Source organism: Mauremys reevesii, linkage group 13 (genome assembly GCF_016161935.1).
Source record: "Mauremys reevesii isolate NIE-2019 linkage group 13, ASM1616193v1, whole genome shotgun sequence".
Lineage (NCBI taxonomy): Eukaryota > Metazoa > Chordata > Testudines > Geoemydidae > Mauremys > Mauremys reevesii.
In genome coordinates, this window is record NC_052635.1 from 41,750,954 (window position 1) to 41,775,309 (window position 24,356).

Consider the following 24,356-nt stretch of genomic DNA (forward strand, 5'->3'; position numbering starts at 1 on the left):
CCATTCTATGAATCTGATGAAGTGGGCTGTAGCCCACAAAAGCTTATGTTCTAATAAATGTGTTAGTCTCTAAGGTGCCACAAGTACTCCTGTTCTTTTTGCAGATACAGAACAACACGGCTGCTACTCTGAAACCTAAACCTAGATAATCAAGGCAGCTTCTTCATCAGGTTTCAATGACTGGCTCACAGCCGCATCCCCCCAGTTACACGGTGTACTCTGGTTACCCAGAGGCTGAACAGCACTTCAGAGCTCCTCAGAGCTGGGATGCACGAGAGCGCTAATCCAGCAGAGCTCAGTGAAGCTGGATTCTCCTGGTACCTGGGTCTCCCTGGTCCAGGAAAAGGGGGTAGGTCAAGAGAAGAGATGGGGAGAGGAAGCAGAAGGGGGGAAGGAGTGGGAACCAGAGGGAAAGAGAGATTCCAGCCCAGCAAAGAAAAACCTGCCTGGAAAACAACAGAGATTAAAATATCAGAGGGAAGAAAAAGGTTATCTGTAGTAAACGTGAAACAATGGAGAAGTCTGTGGGAAAAGCCGAGAGTCCCAAAAAGACGGGGGAGATGAGTCATGAGCTTGAGGGGCTAGAATTCTACCAGAGAGAGGCTGGAGGGAGAGGAAGGGAAAGGATACAAGCGCAGACGCAAGAGAGACAGAAAGTGATTTTACAAAGTTTGCTGCCAAGCATTAAACTACCGTGGTCGCATTCGACTAGAGGCACATGCCGCACAAGGCAGATTTGCAGCAGTGGAAGGTGTTGGCACAGAGGGTTTAGAAGCTCCCCCGATGCCTAGGAAAATTAGTATGTACAGATGCAGGAAAAGGATGGTCTTGTGGCTAAGGCATGAGACTGGGACTAAGGAGCATAGCTCAGTTTCCAGCCCTGCCACAGATTCCCTGTGACCTTGGACAGGTCCCGCAATCATAGATTTTAAGGCCAGAGTGGACCATTATGACAGTCTGATCTGACCTCCTGCATAACACAGGCCATAGAACTTCCCCCAGAGACTCCTGCATGAAGCACAAAACCGCTCTGTGCCTCTATTCCCCTACCTGTAAGACAGGAATAATAATATTTCCCTTCTCCCTCCCTTTGCTGTGCCAATTGCAATTGTAAACTCTTTGAGCAAACACGACTCTTCGGGGCCTACCAGAGAGGGACCCTGATCTCAGCTGGGGCCTACGTGCTACAATGATTATGAACACTAATCATAATTATAAATTGCAGTATATGGAATGAACTCAAAAAGAGATAAGGAAAACTGCAGGGCTTACTTATTATCTGTCCAGCCGGAAGCACCTGTTCTCCAGTATCATTGTGAGAGAAAGCTGGAACAGCTGTGGGGAGAAAGAGCCATTGCAAACATTACATCTGTGCTCAGTTTGAGCCCCACACTGGAACTAGCCCAAAACCAAACTGACTTAAAAACAAATAACATTCCTTCTGGATCCCGAAACGTCACCTTCTTCCCAACTTGAAGAATGAGGGGTGAAGATCCAGGATTTAGCCCAGTGGCTCCACTGCCCACTAATCCCCAGCTCCCCTGCCAAAGCAAGGTGTTGGGTTGGTCTGCAATTTCAGGTGCCACTGATATGAGAACCGCTTGCTGACAACAGCACAGGGAGAGAGGTGTGATGCCCACCCACTGTCTGCAAAGTTGGCAGCTCTAATTTTAGGCTTCCTGGCAGCCTTTTTGCACTGACAGGGTTTCAATCCTTGTTTCTGACAAACCAGGAGCTGAGGAGTTTTAGCTCCCACACGTCCCCGTTGACAGCCCTCCCATGCGAACTTGGCACTTACGATAGCAGTGTGGGAAGTCTGTGTATCCCTCTGCACATGCATTGCAGAGCTCCCCGGTGTAATTTGGCTTGCAGTAACAGCGACCAGTGAGGTCCTCACAGGTGCCATCGGTGAACTCTGAGTCACAATTACAACCTGCAGGGAGAGAGCAGTCACTGGGAGCTGCCATTATTGAGAGAGACCCTCATTTCCCAGATCTGTGTTCACACGAGATTTCTAATTACAACAACCAGGCTAGCAGCATAGCGAGAAAGTTTTAGATACATACAGTTAAGTCCCTTTCAAAAATAAAAGGTGTGTCTGTCTCTTTAAAATGGTTCAAGCTTGGTGGAGCTGCTGCTGCTGCAGTCATCTCGGAATTGCTGCATTGCAGGATCTGACGTGAGGCTGCAAAAAGCTGGGCTCTGCCCCTCACAATCTTGCTTCCGAAAGGGTGGCAATTCTGGCTGCATTACAGCTAGGGCTCTGGTGAACACGGCAAAAGCCACCAAACCAGGTGGCAGAACCAAACCCAGCAAGACTGCCAGAATGATCTGGGTTTCCCACAGAGATGTGCGTGAGCATCTCCTGCTTTGGAAAATCATCCCCTACTGGGTCAGACGGGGCCACACTTCCACCCCTTTCAGGCCTTTGAACGTGGATCCACAGCTGATTGCAACAACAAGAGACACGCACTCCTTCTGCACAAGCCAATGGCTGTTTGTGCATGCAAGGCAGATGCCCATGCACTTTTTAAGGGTGGCTGGACAATCAGCCCCTGATGGTCCACAGCACCACACACCCCACCGTTCGACAGTGTGGGCTGCTCTCCTCTAGCTATTACATGAAAGTCTAGCTGCGTCCATAGCCTGCAGGGCAGCCATACTCACGATAGCAAATGTAGGGCGAGTCTATCAAATGGTCAGGGGATTTATAGTATCCAGGGATGCACCTCTCACAGTTGATGCCAGTTGTATGATGCTGAAAAACAGTTTGAGTAGGAGGGCATCAGTTACTCTGCCCATCAGGAAGGAAAACGTGGTCATCTACCAGACTGTAGTACCAGGTAGCCTCACAACAGGGTAACATTAGGAAAGCAAATAAAGGAAAGAACAAAGATTGCTCAAAAGTCCACTCATGTTGGGTTGAAACTCAGTCCTTGTGAATCCTCCACCAAACCTGGTCTGGGTTTTAGCTCTATATTTTGGCTTCAGGGTTTGTTTCCCAGCTGCCTTGCATTCAGGAAGACAGAAGTCACCCATTTCGTAAAAGCACGGCTAGTCGTGCGCTACACGGGTCCCATGCCACTATATGGTACTTGCTGTGAAACTAACAAGTCAAAGAGCTTTTGCTTCACCATGACAAGACTTTAGTCAGGTGCTGAGAGAGTAGGGAGAGCAGCACGGCACCAATGCTTAAGCAGTGACAAACAAGTGACAGTATTTGGGCCCTGTAAATTGGGGTGGGATTTTTAAAAGCACTAGAATTGGCTGAATTCTACTCCCATTTGAAGTCAGTGGTCAAACTCCCATTGAGTTCAATGGAAGCGGAGTAAGGCCGATGCCCAGGGCATATGAAAATCCCACCCTTCGCCATTCATTTCCAAGGTTACGCCAACAGACGGGTGCCCACAAACTACCCCACCACTCCTGCCATTGGTGCATGTACCTTTATCCTGATGCCAAGAGCCCAGATTTCCTGGAAAACTAACAGAAAACATGAGAGCTCCTGATTCACTTGTTGCCCACAATGCAGAAATACAATTCAGGCTAACAATGCAGCCACAGGAAACAGAACACCGGACAGTCTGTCATGTTACAACAACAATGTGCAATTCCCTCCCCCAGGGCGTACCTGACATTCTATGCAGACACCTCCCCCTTTATACTGGTCATCATAATTTTTGCTGGCCTTGTGGCGATCGACCTCTGGATCATAGTAGCAGTCGTAGGCATGACCATTGCAATTGCAAGCTGAAAGTATAAAGAGACAGGAGCTCAGCGGGTACGTTCCTCTGGGTTATTGATCACCATTCTCCAGTGAAACAATTAACTGATGTATTTTAACTCCCTGATGAAGGGTTGAGAGGGGCTGAGTAAGTCTGTATTGCATGGGGGTTACATTTAAATGAGGAATGAAGCGCAAAAGGGGCTGAAGGATCAGTTAATCACTTAAGCTTTCAGATGTCTCCAGTCTGCAAATCAAGGCTGGACACCTAGGGAGAACAGGCATTTTAGCAGGGCTTTGGCATTTTCTGCAACCAGAAAGCACCGAGGCACAAAATGAGAAAAGGCAAGCCCGAGCATGGCGGGAGGGGAGTTATCCAAACTTTGGGGCCTCCAAAGTGGTTTGGAGCGAACATGCAGGCCAGTTCTCAATGTTATCCAATTAGAGAGGGGCTGAGCTGTGAAGTCAAACACATGGTGAGAGTGTGTTGGGTGGGGTTTGTTTTTTTTTTAAATCCATGGGAGCAAGATCCAACAGCCCGTTGCAGAGTCCCTATGTTTATGGGATCATGTGATTTAACTGAATTTTCCCAGCCCAGCATGAATTCCAGTGTTAGCATCTACCGGAGGGTTCTGGCTATCCACATAAAGATGTGAGTAGATCTGAATGCAATTTATCTTCAGAGCAGGACTGAGCAATCAGGATGATGGCACAAAGTTTAGGACAGAGGCAGGAAGGGGACCAGAATTAGCACTCAGTACAGATTAAGCGGATATCACCGTAGGAGCCTTCACAAAACAGAATAATCCACAACACAGACCGCCCCTCTTCCTATACTTCTAGTTACATTCACTAAGTCTGGTACTAAAATGCAGGGTGACCACAGGGATGGTTTGAAGGACTGGTAATGAGGTTGTAAAACCTGGCAATGGTATAGGACAGCCTTTCAACAGAATTATGGCTGTTTTCCCTTCTAAATCACCGATTCAAGTCCCAATCAGGGTCTGCAGGGAGCAAAAGTGACCACCACCCAGGGGCTTGTCTGAAATGGCTTAGTGATCTCAGTCCAGTCCCCAGTGGAGAGGGGAACAAGTCACAAAAACAACACTACAATCAACAGCTTTGCTGCCAGTCACCCCAGAAGAAATTCAGCCTAACCCCTCTACAGGGGATCCTTCCAGGTCAGGATTGTGGTTCACTGGCGGAGCAGTGTAAGGGTCACTAGTAGCTCCCCTATGGACAAAGGACTTTACCTTCCAATGCTGCCAATCCAGCCATTTACAGGAGAACTGAATTCCCACCAAGGACCAAAAGAGAGACTGCCCATAATGCCTATAGAGGGAGATTTAATGCAAGGCCCCATCATGGGTTCCAAGAGGGACTGTGCTATGGATTCCTTCCTTAAGCACAAAGCTTTAGGAATGGGATTCTATGGCAGAGCTTTGGGGCCGACCGCAAAGCTTCCCATACGTGGGGGCAGCAGAGTTTGTTCATTCCATGTTTTCCAACCACCTAAACAGCTAGAGGGGGAGGGAGGGAAGAGGGGGAACCCAGCCCACAACAACCTACGTTGGCATTCATTAGCGCTGTCAGTCGTAGCTGGTTTCCAGGGTAACTGGTTGAAGCCCGGGCAGCAACGATCACATGAGCCGCCACAGGTGTTGTGTTGACAATCGCACTGCAGCCTGGAAAATGAAAGGTGAGTGAGCAGAGTAACTTCGAAGCCAGGTCACTGAACACCGAGGAGTCCACTGACGGCAGGACTTGGCTGGGGAAATAACGAGAGCTGGCCAGAAAACACAAATTCCTTCCCAGGGAAAAAAAATTTTTTCCCCAACAATATGAGAAGTCTTGAACTGTGATAAAATGTTAAAATCACAAACATTTTACTGAAGAGCGATTTCAAGAACAATTCCACTTTGGGAGACCCACAGAGCAGCCTGGGCTCTCTGCATCTCCGGCCCCAGAGCTGGGGGAGAGGCAGGAAAGCAAAGAGGCAGGGTGTTCAGCATCTGCTGAGATCCTTCAGACAGAGAGTGAAACCGACAAGAGCCTTCCAGGCAGCCATCATTTCGATTTTCCCAGTGGAAAATGAAATTTTTTTGCAAAACTGAAAATTTCCCACAGAAAATTTCAATTCTGAGAAAACACTGTATTCATCCTAGAAAAATTCCTGACCAGCCCTAGAAGTAACAGCACAAGAGGAGCTGGTTCAATCACCAAGTGAGAGAGCTTCTCTTCAGGCAGCTTCACAGATCAGGGCACAGATGCTTCTTTGTTCAAGCGTTCGGGTTTGGGAGGACAAGTGAGAATAGGTCATTTATGCCAGGCTATTGATGCCCAGGGCTCTCTGCAAACACACAGGACTAGGTCCCTGCCTGGAGGATCTTGCAAATTAGACAGGTACAATACAAATGAGCAACACTTTTCATTCAAGACAGCTTTTCAAAACAAACAAAAAAAGGCCTTTTTCAAAAACAAAAGTTTGTGTGTATTTTAAATTTACTGATTTCTAGACAAACACAAACAGTCCCACCACCTTCACATTTCTCTCTCTCATTTCCTTCCCTCCCCACCCATTTTGCCCTGAAGTGGGGGAGTGGGGAAGAGAGAAAGAAGGGAAGAGAAACAAAACACGAACATTTTTTCAATTAAAAAAAAACACCAGAAAATTCCAAATATTTAAATAAACTGAAAAAAAAATCACAACTTGTTCACAAAACAGCCCCTTTCTCACCCACGTCTACAAATGACTGAGGTGAAATACGGCAGCAGGGAGCAGATCGCGCGTATGACAGGGATGCAGCGCTGGAAGGCTGAATTAAAGAATTAACCGAGGGATCTGAAATTGGCCTGAGTGAGGTTTCTTGATGCCTGGGGAATAGAAACTTGTCCCGCAGAGCATAAGGGGCAAAATGACAAAAACTAAAGCATAAAGTCAGGAGTGGGGGAGACACATGCATCATAAGAAGAGAGGGACCCATACTGGCTGAGCAGCTTGAAATTAAAGCAGCATCTTTCAGTCTTAGAGCCTGACTGCCGATGCGAAGAAATGCATTTCCTGGTTTCAGTAGCTAGTGTAAGTAGCTTTGCACTGACTAGACAAGCAGCCCAGGAGGCGCCAGGCAAGAATTCTCACTAGTCAAGTGAGGAATCTTGTCCCACTGCACCGCAGCGGTAACTCATTCTGCAGTGACATCACTGCAGAAACTTCCACTTAACAGAATATTATAGCCGGCCAACAAAAATGCTTTCTGTTGTTTTAGAGTGATCGTAATACGGTGTGTTCTCGCTTTTATCTGTACAATTACTCAGTTTCCCTCGGGACATGTCTGCTACTCCCGCCTCTCACTCCCCCAAAGCTCTTCCATTCAAAGCTGGGTGTTTAACAAGAAATATAATTTCTAATTACACTGGAAACAAAGCAGTGATACAAAAAACCGATTCCGATATACAGCCATATTCTTTCACTGGGCTACTAGAGCTGTGCTGTTGCCTTGCCTACCCATATTTTTAAGATGCCTGATTAACACACGTGACTATCACAGAAGTCCAGGCTGGGATGGTCATATGGGACAACTGAACCCATTCAGATACAGTAAGAAATTACTTGAAACTTTGGCCAAAACACAAGCAAAACCTTTCGGAGGAGAGCTGAAGAAGTTTGCGTAAGTGAGGCAGTTTGACTTACTGGATATACCACTGACTGAAACTTGGCAGACCAGAGTTCTATCCTAGCCTGGCCTGCTGGCCCATCTTGGGTAGGTCCTGGCCTACCTCTGTGCCTCAGTTTCCTCACCTGTAAAATGGGGAAATGTGCTCCTATTTGTAAAACACTTTGTGACCTACTGATTAAAACTGCTATACGAGCTAGGTATTATTATTATAGCAGGGTGACTTAGCAGAAAAAAATACAGCAAGTCAAGGTGGTCTTTTCCTTGAGGAATCATGTCTATAACAAGCAAGCAACATAAGAAGAGTCCCCAGCTTGGAATTCAACCCTGTCCCAAGACCCTGGATGTTGGAGCCTGACCTTCTCCGGTGATCCCTAAGCACGTGTACAAGGGGAGTCAGGAGCTGAGCTGAGGTTAACTCCTTGCGTACTGGTAGTGCCCCAGCACCCTGTCACGTACCATTCTACTTCTCTCCCATGTTCCACATGATCAGAAGTGGGAGGGCTGAAATTCCAAGCGTTCTGGACGTTTTTGCAGCCTGCCTTGCAGAAAGAAGTGCTGGAAATCTCACCAGGAAGCCTGCTCTTATGAGCGTTCACAGACTCAGGAGCGAGATCAGATAAATTCCCCCACTTTTTGGTGCTTTTCCACAATGAACCAACCCCCAAACTCCAAACCTTCTGGCCATCGCCTATGACTTGCTTAAAAGAAAACATGATTTGTTACATGTGTTCGGGTAGGACCTAGAGGCCCCAGTCTCCCCACTGTGGTGATCCCTGTGTGAAAGAATTTGCATAACCTGCTGGTGGTTGGGTATATTGCATCCCCCTCTGTGCCCAAAATCTACTTTAGCCCCAGCCACAGAGTCCAGTTCTTTAGTTTAAGCTGTAGAGACTTGCGCCTATAGGTCTACATGTCCCTAGTTCAACTCCCGGCTCTGCCAAGATGGGGTCCCTTGCCCATAAAACACCCAGTTCAGAGTAAGACCTAGATCTCTATTTAGCCCTGCGGTTTAAGGCTGTCAAAGCCTTCACTTGTCTCTGCAGCTCAGCAGCATCTCGGGCAGACTGTGCTCTGCTAATGAATTCTGGACAAATGGACTTGAGTTATAATATTTACATACTTCATTGATCAAGAATATACCAAGGAGGAGAGGGAGGTGGGGGGGTGCTCCCATCACACACGCGTTTCCTGGTTGTTCTGCCACGATATAAAACCGCAGCCTTTCCCCTGGGGGTGACATTACCAAAGGGGAGTCTGAGCCCTGAGCACTGCAGCTGTGGCAGGATGCAGTCTGAAACCCTCAAGTGCTGGTGCATCTGGATTTGGCGGGAGCCCAGGTAATTAAAACGGTCAAGAGCCCTGATTGCTGCAAGGAACTCTGCTGACCCTGGGAGTGCCAAGGGAGAGCCAGCCAACTGAAGGAGCCTATGCTCAGCCCGAACAAAGCTGCCACCACACAATGGTGACCTCTCTTCTGAAATCAGCCTAGGACAAAACAAACTATCCTTCAGAACCTCCCGATAGTAGCAACACCTATACAATTCATCCCCTGGCACAATCGTTTTCTGACTGACCAGGTCTCCAAAAGACTAATACATTTTGCTGGCTATCCTATAGAAGCCAGATGGGACGCCTTTCTGACGGCTCACTGTCCCCCATCCCTTCCCCCCGCACCCCACACACTCCAATTCTTGGGCATCCGTGACAGGGGGCAGGGACCCGAAAGCTAACAGTTGATCTTATCAGACAGATACAGACAATACTCAGGGTCCTTCTGAAGTCATTTCCACAAGACTATCTGCCATTGTAAATGAGCAGCTGCTCTCTGATCCTGGCCTGGTATCTGCTTGTTAGTGGGGAATCCCTGCCTGGGATTCTTTGTCTGTGTGCCTGGCCCACTCTGAAGCACATCAGAGCCCCAGAGATGCTTATCTTTTCTCTCCTGTCTTCTGTCAGGTGAAGGGACTATCTGACCCCGCTGCATTCCAGCACGTGGAAGGAGAAAGTCACCCTCAGCCAGAGGAACTTCCCTAACGCAGTGTAATTCCATTTGGTACGAGCCTTTGGGCTTCAGCTGGGTCCCACTGAAGCCAACTGGGAGTTTTGCCATTGACTTCAGTAAGGGCAGGATCAGAACCCTTGGGAAGAAAGAGAACTGTGAGGAGGAAGCGGCTGTCCGTGCATCTTGGGACTTTGACGAAACCCACGTACGCTAGATAAACAGTGTCATCTACTCCCATGTACAGACCAGCGACTGGGTCGGAGACATGCCTCATCACGCCTGGGAGCTTTGCCCAACTCTTTAACCCAACTTCACTATTGAATTTCGGGGGGCCAGGCAAGCGTGTGTGCGTGCTAGGGACAAGCCCAGTGGCAGGTATGGTGGAGCCAAGGCCCCAAACATGTCCACTGGGAAAGGGGGGGCCATTGGCAGCCAAGACAGGCCCATGTTCACATCCCAGGGGTGCGAGATGGGAACCGGAAGAAAACTGAAGAGCATGTGAGCATTCTGGCAGCAGCAGCCGCCTAATGGCACAAATGGAACAGCCGCCTTACAAGGGGTTGAAACACTTGCTAACTATCAAGCTAAGAGACTTAGAGCCTGATCTGATTCCCACTCAACTCGCGGAGGGATTTCAGTGGATGCTGGACCAGGCCCTACCCCCCCTGTTTTGCACGATGCAGTGTGCAGGCCTGGGTGATGTGGGCTTCCCACATACAGCGTCTCAATCTTCACCTACAGCCCCCCAAACGCACCCGTGTCTCTGCTGAATCTTTCCAGAACAAACATTTCCCATCATGCCTTGTGCTAAAACCATTAGACTGTCTCACCTAGCAAACTCAGTCTAAACAGGATTTCTGCTGACTTACAGACGTGCACAATTCTTCCCTCCAAACCCTCTTGAAAACTGACAGCTTGCATTTCAATCGCAGACTGCCTTTCTACCCAACAGCTGGCAAAAGCCAACAAAATGCCGCATCCTAACAATATGACTTTATATTGCCATCTTATCTGGAGGAAACTGACACTTACCATTTACTATACTGAATCCAGATATATTTAATCCTGTCTCAGCATGGCAGGAGGAACTGAAGTCCCTTCCAGCCCTATATTTCTATGATTATTTATATTGGGGTGATGCTTTGGACCCTCAGTCACAGACCAGACACCGTTGTGCTGGGTGCTGTACAAATGCAGAACAAAGGACAATCCTTGCCCCAGAGGGTTTGTAATCGAAGTGTGCCTTGATTGCACCCCCCTCAGAACACAAGACGGTCAGGAGTCTAATGGGAGCAGGGAACAGTTCTCCTAACTAAGCGGAAAGGTCTCGGATTTCATGCGGGAGATTTACGAGTCTGATAGATGCCAGAGTGATCCTCACCGGTCAGCACTGGAGAGTGGTTTTTACGAGACTTTTGGATATTCCAACCAGTTGGGAAATCAATACAACCTGTCCGGACAGCTGCCTCCTAACGTTCAGCATAGTAAATGCTGAGATACCATCAGGATTTTAATTCAGCCAGAACAAAAGAAAATTCCAGACTTCCCTCCATTTGTATCTTCTTGTCTTGCTGCTGTCAAAGCCCAGGCATTTGAAGATGTAGGACACGTGGTGTCGGATATGCCATGCTTCCCAGCCAAGAGGGTTACACACAGATTTATGGGGGAACGATGAGGCCCTGACAGCTGCCGTAGGTGACACGATAACCCCGTCGGGCTCAAAGTCCACAGCTGCATCTGCTGACAGCCTCACCACCCTCCCCTCATGCAATGTCAAGCTAGGTATCTCAATGCACCAGCTCCATGTCTTCATGCCACAGAGACGTTGCATCATTGGGCCTAATTATCTCTGCATACCCGCTCTGCTGGGAGGCTACAAACTGCTGCTGTCAAAGCCTTTTGACAATGGGAGTATTCCTCCACGGAAAATTCAAATTAACCCCATTTCTCTCCAACCACCCAACTCAATTCCCATGAAGCTGAGGCAAGGCAAGAAAGAGGAGCTCGCTTCCCATCTCTTCTTTGCGGTTGCAGTTCTGACCATGTCTTCCTCTCTGGAAGCTAAACCATGCTAGAATTACTGCTGAATTACAGCTGGCTGCCTCTCCCACTGTGCTTCCAGTGCCGCCTTTATATTGTCTAGTTTGCCATCAGTTTCCAGTGGTTCCATTTTGTGTTCTTCCATTTACACAGTGTCTGTTGTCCAGACATATCCCAAAGGGCCTTGCAGATGTTACTTGCCGACTATACAAAGAACACAACTAGGAAACACTTTTCTGCACTAGGCAAGAGCACCCAACTCTGGGGTGAAATGTGGCAGCTGTTTAAACAGCATGCTGCAACGCTACCCAGCTGTTTGGGACAAGGAGCGAAGATAATAAATGCATCCAAATGAAACCAAAGTGGGGATTCTGGAAATGAGACTAGAATAATGAACAGAGCTGGTGTTTGGCCAGGATCCAACAGGTCTGTCCTCCCCTCGGGAGCATCCCCAGCTACATAGTCACACAGACCAAGGTCGCTCTATGCTAAGTAATCACTCTGCACTGGTGCATCTGCTTTATTCTGCAGCGCTGATAGAAGACAATACATACATCTAGCAACACCTAGTTTTCAAACAAAATCAAGAAATTACCCAGTTCACATCTTTACTGAACTATTAGTTAGGAGAGAGACGAGTACCCCAACGCAGACTTGCTTTTCAATACTTCCTTTGTTTTAATTCTTAGCGGATTTTAACCTTGGCTGGGACCTGCTGGAATTTCACTTTACAAGGTCCAAAAACATTACATGATCCGTATGAGAAAGAAACTCAAGCTTCATCAGGTCCAGCTGAATCTACCCAGCCCATTCATGAAAGCAACACAGGCTGCAAACAGATGGCTAAGACTCAATGCTTTCATGGTTATCAAAAACTATGTGGAGTTTCTAGCTGGAGAGGCAGACAAGGAGGGTCCTGCAGGCCAGAAATGTAACAGCTTTGCAGTTCCTGCTCGTTTGCAAAGACTGGTCATTTACGCCTTCATATCAATTTTATTATTAAAAAAAAATATCGGCCTAGCCAGTGCTCCCTCTGAGTGTGGCCAGGCAGTGAGCTCCTCACTCCCATGAGCAGTCCCACTGATTTTATGAGACAAACATGGAGTCAAGCATTTCTCAGTGTGCGTCCAAAGAGTTGCCGCTGGGCTCTTAGCGAATTTTCCACTCATGAAAGATGCTTGGCAAGATGAATGGAAGGGTGGTTGCATGGATAAGGCCCTGGTCTGGAACTGCAGAGACATGGGGCTCAATTCCCAGCTTGACCACAAATTTCCTGTGTGAGCTAGGGAAAGACCTTTGGTCTCCCCGCCCCTCAGTTTCCCATCAGCACAATCCCCACCTCACCGGCGTGTTGTGAGGATAAATGTATGAAAAGCTGTTTAGCACTTGCATATTATAGCAATGGGGGCCACGCACGTTCCAAGATATAATGAAGGCCTCGGCATTGTGTCTGCTCAGCTACCTACATGACCCCAGCAAAGTGCTCTGAGCCTAACGGGGAGAGACCAGTGCTAGAAGTGAGGGAGAGTTCAGTCCTCAGCCACTCTGCTACGGCTGCTGAACTGGGGTGCCCACAGTGATGGCACTGGTTTGCGCAATGGACCTCAGTCTGCTAGGAACTGGACTTCACCCACTGAAGCTGCCCATAGGGGCATGCTTCTTAATCTCAATTTAGTGAAGGTTTTTCTTTAAATTAAAGCAATAGTCTCCAGCTCCTCCCCCTGGTAGCCCACACACGTTCATTACTCGATTTGCTCTTCGAGGCCTTGCTTTATAGCTTGGTTCCCCACCCCCCTCCTTTGACAATGGAATGTTTTGTTTAAACAAGGAACAAGGACCTTACATATTCCCCACAAAACTGGAGAGCTTTGCCTTCCACCTACAATTTGGATCCAAATGATGTTTTGTCTGTTGCAACCTAACTAAGTGAATCTCTGATGCTTATGTCTAAACATCAGGTGTCAAGGATTTATTTAATTGTGCTATTTCGACACAAGTAACCTGCCAACATGAGGATTGGGTTGGAGTTTTTTGGATTTGGGTTTTTTTTCAAGTTTTTAATCTTGTACTTTTGCCTTCTTCTGTAATGAGGTAAATTGTTTGTTATACCCAACTAGGCAATAGACAGCTGTGCAAAAGAGACACAGGAGAGAGATCATTTTTGGGATGAGTACAAAAAAAATAAAATAAAATGAACCAACCACAAAAACAGATGGGTTGGCAAGATTTTAGCATCGCCACTAAAGAGGGGTGTGTGAAAACATTCTGCAAAGACGAGTAAGAGGGCAGAGGACAGAACAGTTGATTCAAGCTAATTTCCCACAGATTATGGAGATAGCTATACTAGTGCTTTCTCTGAAGACAGCCTCTTATCCCACCAGTGTGTCAAACAATCTGGACAAGAGATGTTCTCCTGTGTCATCTCTAGGACCCAATTCAGGAAAGCACTTGTTAAGTTAAAGTTAAGTATGTGCTTATGTTTTTTCCTGAATTAAAGACCTAAAATGTAAGGCTGAGAATGTTTAAAAAAAGGCTTCTCCCTAGCCTCCTCGTATGCATCCCACAAAAACTGTTTGTGCATTTGTAGAACAGAAATCCACAGCTCTAGGGCAAGATTCTCAAACTGAGGGTTGTGAGGTTATCACAAGCTGTCAGCCTCCACCCCCAAATCCCACTTCACCTCCAGCATTTATAATAGTGTTAAATATTTTAAAATGTATTTTAATTTATATGGGGGGGTCACACTCAGAGGCTTGCTGGGTGAAAGGGGTCACCAATACAAAAGTTTGAGAACTGCTGCTCTAGGGGACCTCACTGAGAGATCAAACACCCTGGCTTGTCTCCAAGTAGCAGAAATTTCCCTGTGGCGGTGGGTCCACAGAAGCCTTCTCAGGTGTCTGCAGAATCAAACATTTCGAAAACCAGACAGTGGAGTCTAGCTCAGGGATATGGGTCCACTAATAATCTCTCTCTTTTGAATGACTCATCTGTATGCAATTGCAGAACCACTACCCTATCACACAGGAGAACGAGAAAGCTATTGGCACATCGCACAGTGACTGATCCGTGGTATAAGGTTATCTCAGGACATTTGTGACAGAAGTGATATTGGAACACAGGTCTCTTGGCTCCCAATCCAGTTCCTTAATCACAGAAGCCATCCTTCCTTCCTAGCACAGTCAGTTTTAATATCTCGACACAAACAGCGGAATTATGGAATTTTGAAAGTCTTACCTATAGGGGTCAGTAGGGTCCTTGGCATCACAGACGTCCGCATGGCCGTGGCAGACGCAGCGCCCTCCAATGCTGATATCTTTGATGCTGTAGTAATACTGGGAGAGCATGGAAAGAGCTGGCCTTAGGATCATTAGGCAGAAGCCACACTGGTGCTTTCACCCTCCCACGTTTCACTCACACTGGCAAATTACACTGCATGTTCTCAGACTCCTGGCCAACATTTCCCTGGGCTGCAGTAACACCTGTTAGTGATCACAGAGCTAATTAGCAACAGGCTGGGGCTCCCACCACAGCCAAGAAACCAGGTGCAGCTCCAGCAAATGTTCTGGATTTTTATTTTGTTGGCAGTGAGACTCTGAGAATAGTTTTTCCTCTGGCCAGATTTCCTGCTCTTGCCATTGGTATGCACCACTCAGGACTGGGTTCAGCCAGCATCATCATCAGATACAGCTGCCGAAGGATGACAGCTTGGATGGAGAGCAAGCCTACAGAGGGAAATCTCAGGAGAAAGAGCTAGCTTGTGGCCTCAGTGGACCCAGGGACCTCTTTCCCAGTCACTCGCAAACAAGTGGAAGTGACCCACTGAGACTTCTCTCCATTCAGACAAAGCATTTCTAAAAGACTGTAAAAGGAGAACTTATAAAGATCTGCCTTTTGGACAACACTGGCAAAATAGTTTCCCCACTGTGCTGAATCCTACCCAGCAGCCCTGAGCAAGAAACCTCAACTCAAGGCACTGACTTGTTACCAGAGCCGCACGTTCTACATCACAAATGGTCTATTTTCCAAGGCACATGGTACCAAACCTACTCCTCCCTCATTAGCATCTCGAACCATCTCACCCTCCTGGTCACGGTTGGGTCCCTTAGGGCTTTGCCCATCAGGTGCCCAAGCAGCGTGTTGGTCTGCAGGAAGCGCAGTCTGATGTTAGTGGCTTTGGTGAAATTTCGCAGGAGAGGTGAATACGAGAAGTTCATGGCTCCCGGGCGCCCGTTTACCAGCGAGACGACAATCTGCGGATGCAGAAGGAGAAACACATAGTGCAAACCTTCAGGCGGACAGAAAATTAATGCCTCCCTTTGCCAACCACAAACTCTTTCCAACCCCAGCAAACTGAATCAACTCTCTACAAGTTTTGTTTCCAAAAATGGCTAATATTCAACTGCAATCCTTGGGACACAACTTGCAAAAGGGAGCCACTTCTGAAGAGCATTTACCAGCGTCCAGAAAACCATACAAATGATACCACCCTCTTAGCCCCTTCTATCCCAACCCCCTATCAGCCCCCCACCAAAATACCCTACCCCAAGCAGAGTTTTGACCCCAGAAAGGGAGAGGTGCCAGAGAGTCTATGAAGTCCGCTAGGGACTTGGCTAACACTACAGATTTTACATGAAAGCTGCTCAGATACTACAGTGATGGGCAGCAGTATAAAACAAACAGATCCTCTCCCCTTCAACCCAATCTTATGGCCAAACTAATAAGTAGACGTTAAATACAGCATAAGCCAGTCAGCCCAGGCTTTGACAATGGCCAAGTCAGCATTTGTATGGAAGACAGTTCTCTCCCTCTAAACTCGGACCTGTTTATGGTCAGTACTTCTGGAGGGTCCACTCCAGTGCAAGTAACTGCCCATATTCACTTAGGTTTTTCTGCTGCAGCTCTTGGGCATGAGAAAGACTTTAACTACAGCAGAGCAGATGTGAAATTGGAGAAACGTAGCAGAGCCTAAGCAAACACAGCTTCCAAGACATGCAGATGCCTCCTGAGCCAAATTCTCCCATGGGGATTAACAAGATGCTCCCACAAAAACTCACCTGCGTCGTGGCCAGAGATCCCAAGTTTACGTGTGAAAGGGCAGGGTTTTGTCAGCCACTCATTCCACTTTGCCTTTCTCTAAACTCTAGGTCCTTGCTGCCAAACTCAAAGTCCTCCAAGTGGACAGAACAGTGTGTTTTATAAACAAGAACGTCTGCGGTTTGCTGAACTCTTTGCATTTTGCTATGACCCTTGCTGGTTCAAGCACAGTCTGGAGGTGGATACACAGACTATGGTAGTATCTGAACAGCTGGAACAGATCCCCATGTGTACAGTAGAATTTGACAACAGGGTGCACCAGATTCCCTAGGCCACCATATCTCATAGCCATTTATCAACATTTACATGTGCTCTGAAGGAAACAGGCTACGAGTCATGCAGTTTCCCCCAGCACTAGGGAAGATGCATTATTATCCTCAGATGTCTGAAGCCAGCCTGGTGACCCATGCAACAGAGAAAAGTCCAGCTCTGCTCATGATGTCAGGTTCCCTTGCTTAGCCCATAGGAGGAAGAAGTGCCTAGCAGTACAGTACAGAGACAGTCAGCAACCAAGTCCCACCCAGTCCTCCTCCACCTGAGGAAAGACTGAGGAGCATCCTCTGAGCCCTAGAAGGGGCCCTTTCCCCACCCTACACAAGTGAAAGCGTTTCCAATCCCAGAAGAGTACCTGGAGCTCCTCAGAGATCCTTCCATTTATTTCAGCCACCTGATTCCTCCCACAGCTCCTTTCCCACCCCGAGAAAGACAGCTCTTCAGGGAAATAAAGGCCTAGTGCAATACCTCACCTCTCCGTTTTCTAAAGGCACAATCCTGGAATATTCAGTAGTGCAGATGGCGTCATCATCCTTGGTAATACGTTTCACGGTATTCAGGCCAAACTTCTCGATACAGTCCCTCTTGGAAGCTGTTTACCAAAGAGAGACCAGAGCAATAAGGTAAGATGAGAGATATGGCCCAGATGATGTTTAAACCAACACTTCCTAATAAATGCTGGTGGGAGTTACCTCTACACAGAATGGGGCCATGATTTGAGAACAAACTCTGAAGTCATGCCAAAAATCACCAGAGAAAACTCCTGTGACAGTGTATTCTAGACTCAGAGTTTCATGGTTTCACAGACTTTACGGTGAGAACCACCATTATGATTACCTAGTCTGACCACCTGCATTACTCAAGCCAGGGAAACTCACCAGTAATTTCTGCGTCAAGCCCATAACTTCTTTTTGAGCTACAGGAGTCTGTTTAGAAATATAGCCAGTCATGATTTAAAGATCAAGTGATGAAGAATCTGCTACATCCCTAGGTTAATTGTTCCAGTGGTTAATTACCCTCACTTAAAAATGTATATCTTATTTCTAGTCTGAATTGGTCTGGCTTCAGCTTCCAGCCATTGGACCTTGTCAGGTCTTTTTCTGCTAGATTAAAGAGCTGGTTACTAACAGAAAGCTCCTCCCCCTGTAGGTATTTGCAGGCTGGCATCAAGTCATGTCATAACCTTCTCTTGGATAAACTAAATAGATCTAGCTTCTTAAGTCTCTCACTAGAAGGCATGTTTTCCAGACCTTAGATCATTCTTGTAGCTCTTTCATTAACCCTTTCCAATTTTTGACACCTTTTTGAAGGAAGGATGCCAGAACTGGGCACAGAATTCCAGCAACGGTATCATCCTTGCCATATATAGAGGTAATACCACCTCCCTGCTACTACCTGATATTCCTCCTGCTCATGCATCCACAGACCACCTTTATTCAATAATCCTGGAGTTCGTTTAAACACCAAGAAAATTGGCAGACAGTTTACAAAGGGGCATAACTAAGAGGAATGAGATAAAATCAAGAAGAAAAATAAAGTATTTAGGATGAACAGAAAAATATAATCCAAAAACATAACAATGGAACAACTAGCATGTGGAACAGCGTGCCGAGGAAAATGGTGGAAGCCTCAATACTGCATACATTTCAAACAGGACTGTACAAAGCACTAGACTATACCGTGAAGAGCAAAATGACGGCACACAGGGGTTTATTTTCCATTCCTAAATCTTGCGATTATTGGTAAATAAACCAGAAAACTTAAATCTTGCAGAAAAACCCACTTGGTGACATCAATCCAGAGCTCCTGCCACTAAGTGGCAATGCAAGGCTGGCCAAAAGCTAGAGGACAATCATAGCTGGTCATTAACTTCACTGGTCAATTGCCGAGCACAGTCATGGAACGTGCTCTTGGAACAGAAGCCAACAGCCTTGCATGGGATTTACAGGAGCCAGGACACAACTCTAGGATGCCAAGTGTTTCCTTGCAGCTGTAGAAGCGTCGAACCTCCCCCTGCATGACTGAACAAGCACCTGCCACAGACTGGACAAGTCATGCATACATTCCTGAAGCTCTTCTGCCCTCGCGTCCCCTGGGGATGCTTGACATTCCATCGTCTGCAGAGTACGTGGGAAGAGAGCCACACTGTTTACTGTTGCCATTAACAAGGAGGTCATTTCCTTGGACTCTCTTGGAATTAGTCACGAACCTAAACGCTCCGGTAGCAGAGACTCTGCCAACATGGACACTTAGGGTCAGGCAGCTCATTAGATCTCAAACCAAGTAAGCTACAGGAGACATGCTCTATACAGTGACTACGGGCTGATTATGTCATCTTCCATTTACTATAAAACATCACATGACACCACCCTCAAGGCAACCGTCTCCGTAGAGGAAGAACCATGAAACTTTCTTGCCCATTCCTCTGAAGCATCTAATAGTAGCCAATGCCAGAGGCAGGATGTTGGCCTAGAGGGGCCTTGGGTCTGGTCCAGTCTGACAGTTCCTCTGTTCATGGCAGGGTGGCCATTTGCATTTGACTAATCTGATAATATTTTTTTTAAAAGAGTGACAAAAATTCTCACCCACATCTTTATCTATTTCTCCACTCCTCCACCTAACACAATACTTCAACCAGCTATAATCACTATCTCAACTTCAGCTTATATCAACTATCAACTATATCAACTTCAGCTTTGCGGTGCTCCCTGTGGCGTGGGGTCCCCAGGTAATTGTTACCCCTTAGCACCGGCTTGGCTTTTAGATGCAGGAAAACCGTTGCTGTGACACAGCTGGGCCATGGAGTTTTTACGGCATGTTGCAGGGGACCTCAGAAAGAAAAAGGTTGAGAACCCCAGCTACAGAGTTCAACAGAAAATGAGTATCTTTCTATAGACTTTTTTAATCATCCTGTAGAATTTAATACCAAATTTTGTCTCTCTCCTAGGGAATTGCACAGATTGGGTCAAAAATAAGCCTGTGGAAAGAATCTCAATTGCTACCGAATTCCATCAGGTTTAGAGTGTCAACCCTCTTACGTTCTACAGGAGTTTTCCACAGGTTAGCAGCTTGTTCCATTGCCAGCAGCCGGAAGCACCTCAACTCCTCAGCAAAGGGGGATTTAGGCAGCACTGGATGCGAGAGGGAACAGGACATGACCCTCGCTCCTGCAAGCTGGATGGGCAAGCAGGTGAGCACAGAGCTCCACTGTCATCAAGACAGCAATAGTGGCTTGCTGTCACCTTTCACCCCTGGATTCGGGGGGTGCTAGGGGCTGATTTGGGGATGGCAAGGACTGCTCTAACTTACATCCTGACTGCAATGGACCCCAAAAGACCCTATGACAACCCAGAATATTCAGAGTGCAGAGCGGTGTGTCCACACCTTCCCTTTGCCAGGCAGGCCCTTGTGGGGAGTGTACAGGGCTGCTTTGCCAGTGCTGCTGGGGAGATCAGGCGGGTTTCCAGCCCCTTTACACAGCCAGAGCAGCAGAAAGGGGCAAGCCGCAGCCCAGAATCAGGGCCCAGGTCCCTGAGGGTCTGTCTACACTGCAGCTGGGAGTGAGCCTCCCAGCCTGGGCAGACAGACTTGCACTAACAGGGCTCGAGCTAGCATGCTAAAAAAATAGCAGTGTGGACGTTGGGGCTCCGGTGGGGAGACGGGCTAGCCGGGGGCAGCTGGTCGAGAGCCTGCACTGCTGGCCAAGCCGTAAGGCGCACACTGCTATTTTTAACAGTTCCGCTCGAGCCCCACTAGCGTGAGCCTGTGTGCCCGGGCTGGGAGCTGGCTCGCCACTGCAGTGTAGACAGACCCTAAAATAAATGGCGGCTTTATCGACGTGTGCTGTGCAGCCTATTCTGTGCAGGGAATTCTGTAACTACATGGGGGATGTGGGCAAAAAGCTCGCGTTACAGGCCAGGCTCCTGCTGGTTGCACTGGCTGCCACCATCGCATAACGGAGGGGCAGGTAGAGGCCTTTGAGAGGCTGGGGGAACTAAAGGAAAATGGCAGCTAGGGAAGAACGAGCAAAGTGAAAGACAGGGCAATTTGACAGGAGCGTCTCCTCTGCTGTGCACACCAAAGACGGGTGAATCAGCACTACAGAGTATTTACAAAACTAGGACAAGCGGGGGAGGAAATTTCAGGCTGTTTTATCTACCACAATAAAAAAAAAAACCCCTAGGATAAAGCTGCTTCTCCTCCGCTCTGAGAGGGATACCCACGCGCTGACCTGTAAATGCCAGGGCAGTGAGCCTTGCTAGGGAATCCCAGGGGAGGGCATCTGTGTACTTAGAAGCACCTTTCCTCGCCAGGTTTGTGGATTGGTTTTAAACGCCGGTTGTAGATCTTAGCTCACATCTTTCACCAGTTACTGCCAGTGCTCTCAGGAGGGGCCCAGCTGCTAACACTCCTGGTGACTTGGCTGAGCTGCATGTGCATAGAATTGTTTCCCATGTACTCTCATAACTAGGGTTCTATCAAATTCACAGCCGTGAAAAACATATCACGGACTGTGAAATCTGATGTTCCCCATGAAATCTGGCCTCCCCGAGAAATCTGACTATTGTAGGGGAGAGGCAGGGCTAGTGCCACCCTGGCTGGGGGTTTCTACCATGCGCCAGGCTCCAGATGCTAGTCCTTGCTGGGTTGGGGAGGGACGGGACTCCCTCTTCCCCTGCACGGGGCACTGCTGGAGCCAGGTCAGACCCACCTCCAGGAACCTCCCCCAGCTGCAGGAAGCTCTGCAACTGCTGGCTGGGAGCCTGGCTCTAAAGGCAGCGCTGCTGCCAGCGGCAGCACAAAAGCACACACACACACACGCCTTGCTCCAGATGCTATACTCCCCCCGCCCCTTTGGGTTGGGATCCCCATGGTGACACCACCATGAAATTTCAGATTGAAATATCTGAAACTGTGAAATTAACCATTTTTAAAATCATGTGACTATGAAATTGACCAAAATGGACTGTGAATTTGATAAGGCCCTATTCATAACAGCAGAGACCAGGTTCTTCTTCCAGGCGTAGGCTGGATTAGAGAAAATGGAGCCGTGATTATCCTCCACCCTCACACCTCACTGCTGTGGCAGCCACCGATAATCGAGTCGGGCCTGCCATTGCAAACTGGAGTAGCTAACGGCTTTGCTCTCTTGCCCTCTGTCAGGGATCTACGTGTTTGTTCCTTGCTGGTGCTGCGCTGAGTAGGGCATTTCTAAATAGCAACCATGCTGGTGAGGGTGTGGTGGTGGGCAGGGATGGGGGAAGGAAAGGCAAGCTGCAGGAGCGAGGTAACTTCTCACTGGCATTATAGATCTACCACAACCCTAAATAGCATCTGTTCCACTGTGTAAACTCCCAGCTGCTCTGATCCAACCTTTAATTCTGGCAGCAATAAATTCTCTGTGGAAAGGGGGAGTTACCGGTCACCTGCTGTATTAGCGCACACCACCTATTTAACTCCTCCAAACCCAGGTTCAGAGTGAATTTCCATATAAACAGCACCTCAACAATGCAAAACATTCCTCCTGGCCCTTCATTGCCCCATAAGGCGAAGCCAGCATGAATTAACCAACTCCGCCCAGGCCTGCTATCGCCAGACTTACAGGCAAAGTACTGCCACGGCTCATAGGTAACTCCAAAGTCAGTAGATCGCTCCAGCACCCAGAGGTCCGGACGAGGGGAATTGGCAAATTTGATCAGGACGTATGCCACGTGAAACAGCTGAAAGAGAAAAACATGTGGTTAGGTTGGTGCTCCAGGCAGCATTAAAATAAGAGAGGACTGGTATGACCCATGGTGGCACCTGATTCCTCCCCACCCTTGGAAATAAAGAGTGGAGCAAAACTCTCTGCTCCCACATGGATCACTATGCCACATGGACGCTGGACAGAGCCATGGCGAGGGCAAGACGTTTTCAAGATGGGACGGGTCAGATTCTGGTTATATTTATCACTGGGGAGCGTTCAGTGATGGCATCTTCCCAGCTGGAACGGGACTTGACGCAGCAGGGGATTATCTTGCACACTGTTCAGAAAGCCCAAATTCACCCCATCAAAATTCAAAGATCTGCCAGCCAAAATAACCACTCCAAGGCAGCTTCTGCATTACAGTGGAAGTATACAAGCCACACACTGGCATGGGCAGGACAGCCACCCACACTGTATCAGCTCTGTGCTCTGAGCACTTTCTTCTCCAGGGCTGTGAATCACCACCTTTTACAATAAGCCTGGCTGAATGCTTAGCGCTGCAGTTCACAATGGCAATAACTCAAAGGTGGAAAGCCCGGGGCCTTAAATCAGTAATTATCCTCATTTAAAAAAAAAAAACCAGGGACAGGCTCCAGCAAAGCACATGTTCCCCAGCCTGATAAATCAGCTGGAATTTACTTGGGAGGGCGTGTCTGGTAATTTTCAGTATGAAAGGAGATCATAATAATTTACTCCCTTCCCTGTGAGAAAGAGCCTCCAAAAAATAACCTCTCTTCCTTCTGTTGCTCCTCAAGTCTACCCTGTGATACCAAAGATCCTCTAAAGCAGTGGTTCTCAAACTAGGGCTGCCACTTGTTCAGGGAAAGCCCCTGGCGGGCTGGGATGGTTTGTTTACCTGCTGTGTCTGCAGGTTCAGCCGATTGCAGCTCCCACTGGCCGTGGTTTGCCGCTCCAGGCCAATGGAGGCTGCAAGAAGCGGCACGGGCCGAGGGACATGCTGGCCACCCTTCCTGCACCCCATTAGCCTGGAGCGGCAAACCACGGCCACTAGGAGATGCGATCAGCCGAACCTGCGGACGCGGCAGGTAAACAAACCGACCTGGCCCGCCAGGGACTTTCCCTGAACAAGTGCCGGCCCTAGTTTGAGAACCACCGCTCTAAAGAGATTTAGAGGATTGACCCGAGTGCTTATCTTCCCTCAGTGCTTAAATCACACACACAACTCCCACCCAAGTCAATGTGAACTGAGCACAAATGGAGCAAAGGCCTCTGGGGCATGGGGTAAGAGGAGCTGCACCATAGTTAAGGTAGCACTGGGCTGACGTTTAGCTCCCTGATCTGTACTGCTCACAAACAGACAGTGCTAACAGCCATAATCCCCTGTTCCTCCCACCGAGAAAGCCCATCTTGGCTTGAACCCGGAGTCAGGCAAATGCTTGGCCATGAGAGATGAGCCTTGAGATGTGCTCAAGAAAGGCTGTGGGGTACTGGGAAGCTTTTACCCTATCCATGAGGGAGCAGGTGATGCTGTCACAGGCTGCTAGGAAATATCCATCTGGTAAATATCATTCCTTTTGGCTCCTTCTTTGACAGAGACCATATCCTAAAACCCTGCCCTTGAGACTCGTAACATTCCGTGCCAGTCAGTCCTACATCCACCTAACCAGAGAGACAGCTGGGTGCAAGCAAAGCCCAGAACAGCTTCTCTTCCACATGCACCAGGTTCAGGAGAGCAGGCAGAGAAGACCTTTTTGGTTTCGGCTTGGCTATTGCACTGGGCTACTCCCAATTAGTCTGGACACTGATTTATGCAGCCACGTCCTTGCCAAGAATGAAATA

At 48.0% G+C, this 24,356-nt stretch overlaps 1 protein-coding gene across 3 annotated transcripts in view; it reads right to left on the bottom strand.

Annotated features, from left to right (window-relative positions):
* LAMA5 (laminin subunit alpha 5) overlaps positions 1-24,356 on the bottom strand; it is a 163,579-nt gene that overhangs the window by 71,021 nt on the left and 68,202 nt on the right. For all 3 annotated transcript variants that reach the window (XM_039498142.1, XM_039498141.1, XM_039498140.1), the window contains exons 3-11: positions 22,413-22,530; positions 17,284-17,402; positions 15,523-15,693; positions 14,678-14,775; positions 5,294-5,409; positions 3,632-3,750; positions 2,668-2,758; positions 1,799-1,933; positions 1,273-1,335 (exon numbers count right to left, since the gene is read on the bottom strand). In XM_039498142.1, coding sequence (XP_039354076.1) covers positions 1,273-1,335; positions 1,799-1,933; positions 2,668-2,758; positions 3,632-3,750; positions 5,294-5,409; positions 14,678-14,775; positions 15,523-15,693; positions 17,284-17,402; positions 22,413-22,530 — 1,030 coding nt within the window. The remainder of the gene's footprint in view (positions 1-1,272; positions 1,336-1,798; positions 1,934-2,667; positions 2,759-3,631; positions 3,751-5,293; positions 5,410-14,677; positions 14,776-15,522; positions 15,694-17,283; positions 17,403-22,412; positions 22,531-24,356) is intronic.